Source organism: Callospermophilus lateralis, chromosome 4, assembly GCF_048772815.1.
Source record: "Callospermophilus lateralis isolate mCalLat2 chromosome 4, mCalLat2.hap1, whole genome shotgun sequence".
Taxonomy (NCBI): domain Eukaryota; kingdom Metazoa; phylum Chordata; class Mammalia; order Rodentia; family Sciuridae; genus Callospermophilus; species Callospermophilus lateralis.
The window spans coordinates 148,416,140-148,427,430 of NC_135308.1; the positions used below are offsets into that span (position 1 = coordinate 148,416,140).

The 11,291-nt window shown below is 37.9% G+C and overlaps 1 protein-coding gene across 1 annotated transcript; it reads left to right on the top strand.

Annotated features, from left to right (window-relative positions):
* The first annotated feature begins 278 nt into the window (after positions 1-278).
* Spic (Spi-C transcription factor) lies at positions 279-11,082 on the top strand. Its single transcript, XM_076853235.2, has 6 exons — positions 279-332; positions 2,115-2,141; positions 3,157-3,250; positions 4,383-4,495; positions 7,086-7,194; positions 10,504-11,082. Exons 2-6 carry the CDS (start codon positions 2,139-2,141, stop codon positions 10,929-10,931), a joined length of 747 nt encoding a protein of 248 aa, XP_076709350.1. The 5' UTR covers positions 279-332; positions 2,115-2,138; the 3' UTR covers positions 10,932-11,082.
* Positions 11,083-11,291: the final 209 nt, after the last annotated feature.

The following is an 11,291-nucleotide window of genomic DNA, read 5'->3' on the forward strand; positions in this document are numbered from 1 at the left end:
TATTGGTCAGAGGTATCTGATTGGGCCTATGCAGGTCACAGAATTGCATGGGGTTCTGGTGGACGTGTTTATGGTTGGTTGTATTGCTTTTGGCCCAGAAGATGCAAACTGTTATGTGCCTCTTCAAAATAATAGCCCCTGGTTTCTGTCTACTAGACATAGCGTAAAATAGAAATTATGAAGGCACTGTGTCTTTTAAAAAAAATCCCCTTTTGTAGCACTTCCTTAAAAACAGCTATTTAATGCAACTCGCCAGTGTGTTCTTGATAGTGATGTCTTGACAATTGTGATATTAATGGCACATCTTTATAAAGGGTTGAAGCGTCTTCCTGGTAAGTATTCAGCTTGTGTTTTTCAAGATACCTTGTAAGAACTGTTCCGTTTTCTCCTTTGGCTGAATGAGTGTTTCTCAGGCTTTTGTCCTATTGTCCTCCTATTAAGTTGCAGGATATATTAAGTCACTGAAGTGGTCAATAATGTTTTCAAGGTTTTTTCCCCTTCCCTTTGGGTTTGTTACTTTTAAGAGTTGTGATAACTTTCTGGAGTATTTTAGTGTAAGACAGCAGGTTTATTGAAGTATATAATTCAAAATACAACATTCAGTGCTTCAGTGCTTATGAGTCAAGGAATTATTAACTGAAAGTTACTGATGCAGCTTTTAAAAATTATCCACTACTGATAATATTCATTAAAGATCATAGCTCAAGCAGTGATTTACGGATTTTCTTTTTCTAACTTCTATTAACTGACTCGATACAGTGATTTTAAAAAGCGTAATTGAATTTGATTTGATTTTTGTGGTTCTAAGGATCGAACCCAGGGCTTCACACATGTTAGGCAAGCACTCTATCACTGAACTACATCCCCAGCCAATTGAATAGAATGTTATTGTTTGACAGATTGTATATATATCTCCTAATTTACAATGTCTTGTTGTATTAGTATTAAATATGAAGGAGTAAGTTCATTGTATTTGCAGGATAAATGTAGGAACTTGTATGAACAGTTGTTGGATTTGTTCACTGAAATGATAGGCAGTATTGGGCCCACTATATTTATCATATTTCTTAGGTGGGTTGGTTTGTGCCATTCTGTAGAAAGTTGAGTTAAAAAGCATTTTAAGCATTGGTTGGTGTGATAATTGTCTATTGAAAGCAAAACCTAATTCATTTAAAGAAATAAGGCAATAGATAATGTAAAATAACCTAGGATTCAAGAGATTCTGTGAATTGGCTGCATTGGTTAAATTTTATTTGTAATGTAAATCAATTTGTCATGAAAAAAAGAGAAGTCTTTTGTGAGATTCTCAGAAGGCAAAAAGGGTTTTTAAAAGTCCACTATCATAAAGGAGAGCTATGCTAAGAAATAGGATTTCGATTGTCAAAACTTTTAAATACTCAAAATGTTTAAAAGGATTTTGAAGTACTTGAAATTCCTGAACTATATCCCTGAGTTATTTCTATATTATCAGTGAAACAGTGTGGACAATTAGCTTTTTTTTTTTTTTTAACATTGAATCTTTTTTTTAAGTATTTTTTTTTTTTTTAGTTGTTCATGGACACAATACCTTTATTTATTTTTTTATGTGGTGCTACAGAGGGAACCTAAGGCCTCAAATGTGCTAGGCAAGCACTCTACTACTGAGCTATTAACTCTTTTTTTTTTTGTATCAGGGATTGAACTCAGGGGCACTTGACCACTGAACTACATCCCCAGCCCTATTTTGTATTTTATTTAGAGACAGGTCTCACTGAGATGCTTTAGCACCTTGCTTTTGCTGAGGCTTGCTTTGAACTCACAATCCTCCTGCCTCAGCTTTCAGCTATTTTCATATTTTAAAAGTTGTAATGAGGGCTGGGGATGTGGCTCAAGCAGTAGCATGCTTGCCTGGCCTGCGTGCGGCCTGGGTTCAATCCTCAGCACCACATACAAATAAAGATGTTGTGTCCGCCAAAAACTAAAAAATAAGTATTAAAAAAAAAGTTGTAATGATAGAAGAGTAATAGAAATATTTGTAGGAAATTCTCAAAGAAAATTCAGATGGAATTTTGGTTTATATGACATTTTCAGAATCAAATTATAAATGCTTAATTTTTAATATTTAACTTTTTCAGAATCGCCACTTAATTAATGAAGCCATGGTAAGTTGACATTTTAAATCTTTATTCTCCATTTTAAAAACAAAATATTTGGATCAAATTAAGCAATTTGAAGTCTTGGAGACATACTTTAGAAATTAACATGATTTTCAAGTAATGATTCATGATTCTGTTCCACTAAACATGTTTTCTTGACCTCTTTTTTTGCCTTTATTCTTTCCTTTCTTTCTAAATTTTATTTTGTTGACCTCTTTTCCTAAATCAGCTTCCTCAAGTTTGATTCCTTGTTAAATTTTTATAAGAATGCTAAATATTATATTCTAGGATCAATACTTTTCTCTAAATACTATACTTTAGAGAAGTAACTTCACCTGGTATTGACTTTGTCCTCAAGGGCACATTTGGAGACAAAAGACAGTGTTTTTGTTTTTACTGAGGATTGAATCAGGGATGTTCTACCACTGATCTTGTATACCCAACCCTTTTATTTAATTAATTTATTATTATTATTATTATTATTATTATTAGGTACCAGGGATTGAACCTATAGGCGCTTAACCACTGAGCCATATCCCCAGCCCTTTTTTGTATTTTATTTAGGGACAGGGTCTCACTGAGTTACTTAGGGCCTCACTGACTAGCTGAGATTGGCTTTGAACTCATGATCCTCCAGCCTTAGCCTCCCGTGCTGCTGGGATTACAGGCATGAGTCACTGCACTCGGCCCTTTATTTTTTGATAGAGGGTTTTGCTAAGTTCCTTAGGGTCTTGCTGAATTGCTGAGGCTGGCCTGAAACCTGCGATCATCCTGCTCCGAGTCACTGAGATTGCAGGTTTTCACCACCACATGTGACTGAGATGGTTTTGATTGCCACTGGCATCCAGTGCATAGAGAGGGACACATGCTTCTAAACATCCTCTGCACAGAACAGGCCCCCCACAACAAAGACAGCCAAGTCCAAATATCAATAGTGTAGAGGTTGAAAATACTATTTTGTATCAGGAAAATTAACTTCATGGGTAATTTCAACTCCAACATTCTGCCGTCGTTCCAACAGACTTCTGTTGAGCAAGACAAGCTGGGTCAAGCCTTTGAAGACGCTATCGAAGTACTAAGGCATCATTCAACGGGAGATCTTCAACACTCCCCAGGTAAAGATAAGTACCTACTCTCTTCTGCTGGTTGGTCACATACATATGTAAGAAGAAGAAGAATGATCAGGGGCTGAGGGTTAGGGGGAACGTCAGTGGTAGAGCACTTACCTAGCATATACAAGGCCTTGAATATGAGCTACAGCATCACAAAAACCAACAAAAAATCAGCCCGGAAATGATGATGATGACAATCATGATTTTGCACTGCTAAAGATCAAACCCAGGGCCTCCCACCAACTGGGAAAGTGCTCTACTACTGAACTGTGCCCACAACCGGGGAACAACACAACTTTCATCTAAAGCACCTAGGATTAATTTTAATGAATGCAAAACATACACAGGGTTATTTAGGCTGACTAAATTTCAAGTCTCACATACAAAAATGCAGAAATATAGAGAATGACATTCCACATAAGAATACAAATACATAAAATGATTTATTTTTAAGAATGTCTTACTGAGGAGGCCCGATGGGGGCCTCTGAGCCACTGAGCCACATCTCCAGCTCTGAGGCAATCCTCCTGCCTCAGCCTTCCTAGTTACTGAGATGACAGGCATGCACCACTGTGCCAGGCTCAAACTTTTAAAAATTTAAAGAAACTTAGGATGTAGCTCAGTGGTAGAACACTGCAAAAATACATAAAAAAAAAGAATGTCTACTTGGGACTTATTTATCTAATTGACATTTTAATTACTCAGGAAAGACTTTTTAATTGTTCTCATTTATCTTACCTTTCACCCACCCAACAGATAGTATCTTTGGAAAAAGATGTATTCCCCCCCCCCTCACATTTTCTACAGACTATCTAGTCTAAATAAGATGCAGATAGGTTGCTTGTTGGGTTTATCCAAGGTATTTCAAGAGATTTCCAAGGTAAAATAAATTATGGTGTCTCAGGCTACATGGAACATTGCTCTAAAAAGGGAAATGGATTGTGTTAGAAAATATAATTCTTGCATAATGGAATAAACACCATAGGGAAAGTACAAAGTGGTAAGAAAACAGGAGACAGTAATTGAATATATAAGCATGTGTGTATGCTTTGACTGCCTATATCTACATATATAAATATAAGTACAAATAAATACATATGTAAATTTTTACTTTCTGTTTCTATTTTTAACTTAGATTACAAAAATTACCTGACTTTCATTAACCATTGTCCTCACATCAGAGGAAATTCCAGCTACTATGGAGTGTGTCCTACAGAGGAACCCATCTATAATTGGAGAACTGTAATAGTGAGTATCTTTATCAAGTGATCACATTACCAAGAAGCAGAGAGAGGATTAAGCTCAGCTCACCATATAGAAACCCCAAAAGGCACGCCCTCAATGACGTACTTTCTCTAGCCCCACCCAAGTGATTCTAATCAGGAGAGTAATGCACTGATTAGGTTAAGTTATCATAAACCAATCATTTCACCTCTAAAACCTGTCTCACACGTGAACTTTTAGGAGACACATATCCAAACCATAACAAAGATGAAAATACTAAAGGCCATCAGTTGTGATCTGAACTTGACAGTCAACGTGGAGGATCAAGCATTTTGTTTTTACTGAGGATTGAATCAGGGATGTTCTACCAATGCTGTTAAGAAGGAAGTTACTCTTTGTCATTACTCCTTACTTGGTTCGAATGACTTCTGTAGAGTCTGTTTTTAGAGTTCTCTTATCACTGATTCTCCTTCATCCATCTGGAGAATTGCAAAGACATCTGGTTCCTTTAGAAGATAGGACCAAGACCCAAACTTTCTCTTTTTTGGTGGGGTGGGGGGGATACTGGGAATTGAATGCAAGGGTGCTTTACCACTGAGCCACATCACCAGCCCTTTTTAAAATGTTTTATTTAGAGACAGGGTTTCCCTGAGTTGCTTAGGCCTTGCTAATTGCTGAGGCTGGCCTCAAACTTGTGATCCTCTTGCTTCAAACTCTTGAGCAGCTAGGATTACAAGCGTGCACCACCGTGCCTAGGCTTCTTTTTCTTTTTTATGTTGAGACACGGTCTTGGTAAACCGCTTAGGGCTTCAAAAAATTGATGAGGCTGGTCTTGAACTTAGCTGCTATGATTACAGGCATGTGATACGCCACCACGCTGGGCTCAACATTCTCCTTCTGGCTTTTCCTACAATCTTGTATGAACTTGCTCTTGCTCTTTTTGCTTTCTTGAGCTAGCTACATGTATTGGACCAATTCAATTATATTTTAGTAACCCCCCCCACACACACACAAAGGGAGATGTCCCCACTATCTTTCCATTTGTGGTGCATTTTTTTTGTGTGTGTGTGGTGTGTGTGTGTGTGTGTGTGTGTGTGTGTGACTGGGGATTGAATCCAGGGTACTATACCACTGAGCTACATTCCCAGTTCTTTTTTTTTTTTTTTAGAGAGAGAATTTTAATGTTTATTTTTTAGTTTTCGGCGGACACAACATCTTTGTTTGTATGTGGTGCTGAGGATCGAACCCGGGCTGCACGCATGCCAGGCGAGCGCACTACCGCTTGAGCCACACCCCGAGCCCACATTCCCAGTTCTTTTTTTTTTTTTTTAATTAAATTTTGAGACAGGTTCTTCCTAAGTTTTCCAGACTGGCCTTCTACTTGCAATTCTCTGGCCTCAGACTCCTGAGTGGCCAGAATCATGAGTGTATGTAGCATGCCCTGCTATTCTCTTCCATTGTTTTCTTCATGCAGCTGTTTTATCAAGCAGTCTTAATAAAGGTGGGGTCTAAAGGTAAAACCTTTTTTTTTTTTCCTTCAATCATTACCTTCAACTACGGTAGGTCCAACATTCCTTTTCTGTCCCTATAAATTGCTCTGTAGGACCTTTCCATAAGACATTTGACCTTTGCAACTTTAACCTTTTCTATTTCCACTTAAGGTTGCCAGCCAAAATGCAGAATGCCCAATATTTTCACTTACTAAATCTGGCCATCCTTCTTCCAGCTCAACTCCAAACCCCTAGCATACGCTGAACAGCCACCAGTGGTTAGGAACACCTTGTCTCCTGAGCAGCCTCTTGTGTGGGGTTTGGTAAAATGGGAGTTTGGGCTACTTCCTCCTGTCCCTTCTCTTGAATCCACCTTCCCTCGGCTGCCATCTTTATCCTCCTGTTGCCCAGATGGGCAGCCAACATAGGATTTTAAAGACCATCTTCCTGCCAGGTGTGGTGGCACACATCTATAATCTCAGCAACTCTGGAGGCTGAGACAGGAGAATTACAAGTTAGAGGCCAGTCTGAGCAACTTAGTGAGACCCTGTCTCAAAACAACAACAACAATTTAAAGGGCTGGAGATGTGGCTCAGTGGTGAAGCAGGTTTGGGTTCAATCCTCAACCATCTTCCTTTTTATATTTAACCATCTTAACCTTTTATATCTAAAACATTTAAAAATTTTTTTTAGTTGTAGATGGTCACAACACCTTTATTTTATTTCTTTATTTATATGTGGTACTGAGGATCGAACCTAGTACCTCACACATGTTAGGCAAGCACCCTGCCACTGAGCCCCAGCCCCAGCCCTTATTATTTTTGATCTTTCTCATTGGGCATCCTGAGAGGGAAGGAATGAAACAATCCCCTCTCTTTCTCACAGGGAGAGAGGACATGGAACTCTCCTGGTGAAGCCAAAGACTAAGCTCCATCCCTTGGTCCTCTCTTTATATTGGTTTGATGTTATTCTTTAGTGGGCGCTATCTGGCTCCATTAGTGACAGCAGCTTTTAGAATTTGGGAAATTCGTAGCATTCTTTTTGCTCTTAGCTTTTGATTTTAGCCACCAATTGGGGGACCACAGGAGAACTTCCCACTAACATTCTGTATACTATTTATACAGAACAGTGCTGCAGACTTCTATCATGAAGGTAATATTCATCAACCTCTGCAGAATATAACTGGAAATCAGTTGGCAGAACCTGTTGTCTTCCAGCAAAAGGGAGTGAAAGGTAAGTTGATACACCACACCTTCCATAGGCACAGTAACCACGTCATCCTCATAACAGATTTAAAGAGATTTCTGTATCTGTGTTTGAAATTGTATTTACAAAATATTCCCTTATAGCCAGCCTGTACTCTCTGTACTTGGAAAATTGAGGTGGGAGGATGGATTGAGTCCAGAAGTTTGAAACCAGTCTGGGCAACATAAGGAAACTTCATGTCATAAAAAATAAAAGGAAAAATTCTCTCATTACAATAGTGATAATTTAACTCTCCTGAGTTGTTGGGATTATAGGTGTATGTCACGGTGTACATGCAATTTTTAAAATTATACATTATATTACTGATTGATTGGTTGATAACAGGGATTGAGCCCAGGAGCACTTAACCACTGAACCACATCCCTAGCCCTTTTATTTGGAGACAGGGTCTCTCTAAATTGCTTGGGACCTCACTAAATTGCTGAGGCTGGCCTTGAACTTGTGATTCTCCTGCCTCAGCCTCCTGAGTTGCTGGGATTACAGGCATGCACCACCATGCCCAGCCAAAATTATACACTATTTTAAATGAACATACAAGGGATTGAACCCAGGGCCTCACACATACTAGGAAAGTGCACTAACACTAACCTATATCCTTTTTAAATTTGATTTTGAGACAGGGTCCAGCTAAATTGCCTGGGTTTTGTTGTTGTTGTTTTTGTTTGTACCAGGGATTTAACCCAGAGGCACTTAAGCACTTAACGCCCTTTTAAAAATATTTTATATTGAGACAGTCTCATTAAGTTATTTAGGGCCTCACTAAATTGCTGAGGCTAGCTTTGAAATCATGATCTTCCTGCCTAAGCCTCCTGAATTCTGAGATTACAAGTATGTACCACCATGCTTGGCTTAAAAGAATACATATTTTGGGCTGGGATTGTGGCTCAGTAGTAGAGTGCTTGCCTAGCAAGTGTGAGGCACTGGGTTCAATTCTCAGCACCACATACAAATAAGTAAATAAAATAAAGATCCATCAACAACTAAAAAAACGTTGAAAGAATACATATTTTTAAAATTGTACAGTAGTATACTATACCCTAGAATTGTAAAATTCTAAATATACATTAATACTCTAATCCAGCAAGGAATTACATATAAAATTAAACAAAATCAAACACTAGTGAGTGAAACCAGTATTTTTTTGTGATGTGGAATTGTGCCCTTAGGGAATACATCACCTACTGTTTTCTGTTTTTAGGTTTTAGTCTTCCACTTGAAATAGGGACACATTTGAAATGTGATGACATATAAAGTATTTTGGGTCTTTGTTCTTAGAAGGAAAATTAGTCTACCCATAAAGTAGAACATATATAATTATTAAAAGGCTTGAAGGCATTCTGCATGTATTGATACAGAAAAATACTGTAAAATACATTTTAATTATTTTAATTCCATAATTCAAAAGTAATAATGACTCTTCAGTTTTTGTAATTGGAGCTATTCACAAGTATGTAAAGAATAAGTATTCATTCTCTTCTCAGGTTATACCCAAAGTAATTCACCATGTTCACCTATTTGGTATTTAATCTACCAAATAGAATTTTTAGTTTCAGTTCATACTTTTGATCATTTTTATTTTAAAAAATATTTTTGTACTGGGGATTGGACTCAGGAGCATTTAACTACTGAACCAAATCCCTAGTCCTTTTTAATTTTTATTTTGAGACAGGGTCTCATTAAGTTGCTTAGGGCCTCCCTAAATTGCTGAGGTTGGCTTTGAACTTTCAACCCTCCTTCCTCAGCGTCCAGAGTCACTAGGAATACAGGTGTGTGTCACCATGTCTGGCTTCCACCCCCCTTTCTTAAGGAATAAAAATTTATACATTTTTCAAAAATTGAGAACTAATTTTAGAAGATAATGATCTCTTAAGACCAACAAGATAACTGGATAAGAGACAGAAGAGTTTTACTTAGTGCTGTGACTTTAATTCATGATGTGTTTTTGGTAAGTCCCTTGCATTTCTCAATTCACCAATTCAAAATAATATAATGCAAATGATAATCTCTCTGAAAGGTTTGTGGCTTTGGGATGAATGATGACTGATGCAAGAATCTTACTCCCCAGAGACTGATTAAAGGAGTTTGGGAATCGAGTATTCTATGTTCGCAAGGGAAAAATGGAATTTGTTCATGGATTTTTTTTCAACAACTGATGGATCTGTGGGAGCCTTATAGTTACAGGCTAATTCATAAGTCACAAAACAAGCTATGGCTTTTGTTTTCCTGAGTTTTCTATTAGGCCAAAGAACTCTTATCAGCTGGAAGAAAAATAGAAATTCTCTCAAATTTTCCTGCCAAGTTTTTTTGAAATATAATGGCTGCCTTCATGAAAGGTGCAAAACTTTGGTACCATTTTATTTCATGGCAATAGAAAAATCAAAATCCATTTTGTCATTGCTCTTGAATAATGGTATGTGTGTGTGTGTGTGTGTGTGTGTGTGTGTGTGTGTATATATATATATATATATATATAATTTTTTTTATTTCTACTCCTGTATATATTTTGTTTTTATTTTTGAACTGGGGATGGAACCCATGGGTGCTCTACCACTGAGCCATATCCCCAGCCCTTTTTATTTTTTATTTTGCAACAGGGTCTCACTATTGCTTAGGCTGGCCTTGAATTTTCAATTCTCCTGCCTCAGCCTCTGGAGTTGCTGGGATTATAGGCATGTACCACCGCACCTGGCTCTATTTATATTTTTCAAGTCATTGTGCCACTAAATCCAGAGTTGGCAACCTGGCCTAAGTTGTTATGAATAATTCCCTTAATATCACTTTCTATTTGCATCCTGTTTTCCATGTTACAAAGTGCATTTACATCCTTTAATTCATTTGAATAAGGATCCTTCAAAATGTCATGCTTTCTAGAAAAGGCCCTTGAGACATCTCTTTAAAAATACTGAACTTTGCTTTCCATTTCGCTCAGCTTTGTTCTCTAGAAAGCTTAAGGTATGACATAAAATGAGAAGCCAGGATTTAACTGAGAAGAAAGACCACATAACAAATGGAGCCCCCAAGTAAAGAGGCTCCGGGATTCCCTGTTCCAGCAAAAGACAGTGCAAATCTTTGGACAATTTCCACCACAAGAGAAGGTCCAGTTGCAACCTCAGTAGGCCAAATAGGTCTTTGACTTTTAAGTCCTACAAAATTAAGCCATAAATGCATTTCTAGGAGGGTAGGAGGAGGAAAACCAGTGCCAAGTCAGCTTTTAATGCTGTTGTTACTCCACAAATCCTTCGGAGGAGGTTCTGATGTTGTTTCTCTCCCTTGCAGGCAGAAAAAAGCTCAGGCTGTTTGAATACCTTCATGAGTCCCTGTGTGATCCTGAGATGGCCTCCTGTATTCAGTGGGTAGATAAAACCAAAGGCATCTTTCAGTTTGTATCCAAAAACAAAGAAAAACTTGCTGAACTTTGGGGGAAAAAAAAAGGCAATCGGAAGACCATGACTTACCAGAAAATGGCCAGAGCCCTGAGGAATTACGGAAGAACTGGGGAAATCACCAAAATCCGAAGAAAGCTCACCTACCAGTTCAGTGAGGCTGTTCTCCAAAGACTCTCTCCACCTCATTTCTTGGGTAAAGAAATTTTCCACTCACAGCCTGTTCAACCTGATCAAGAATATCTCAGTTTAAGTAACTGGAATGCCAATCACAACTATGCCTATGCCAATTACCATGAGCTAAATTACGTTGATTGCTAAATATTCTCTCTCATTTCCTCATTGCCTGGCATCAGAAAACCCTAGAAGCTTCAGGATTTTTCTCTGAAAGCAGTTGGTCCTCCATACCCACAGGTTCCACATGCATGGACTCAACCAACCACGGATGGAAAACATTTGAAAAAATGAATGTTTCTGTACTTTACATATATGAGCTTATTTTCTTGTTATTTTCTCCCTAATGATAGGGTAAGAACTATTTAGATAACATTTGTTTTATATTGGTATTATAAGTAATCTAGAGATGATTTGAAGTATTTTAGTGGATGTTCTGTAATGCCAGATTCGTGGGACCCCAATTGATCTCCAGGAGCCGAATCCGATGTAATCACACAAGAGTTG

Excerpts from the sequence above, each read along its gene's own strand:
- Spic (XM_076853235.2), top strand. Across the intron at positions 3,251-4,382 it reads AGATCTTCAACACTCCCCAG|ATTACAAAAATTACCTGACT; the intron begins GTAAAGATAAGT and ends TTTTTAACTTAG. Across the intron at positions 4,496-7,085 it reads ATAATTGGAGAACTGTAATA|AACAGTGCTGCAGACTTCTA; the intron begins GTGAGTATCTTT and ends CTATTTATACAG.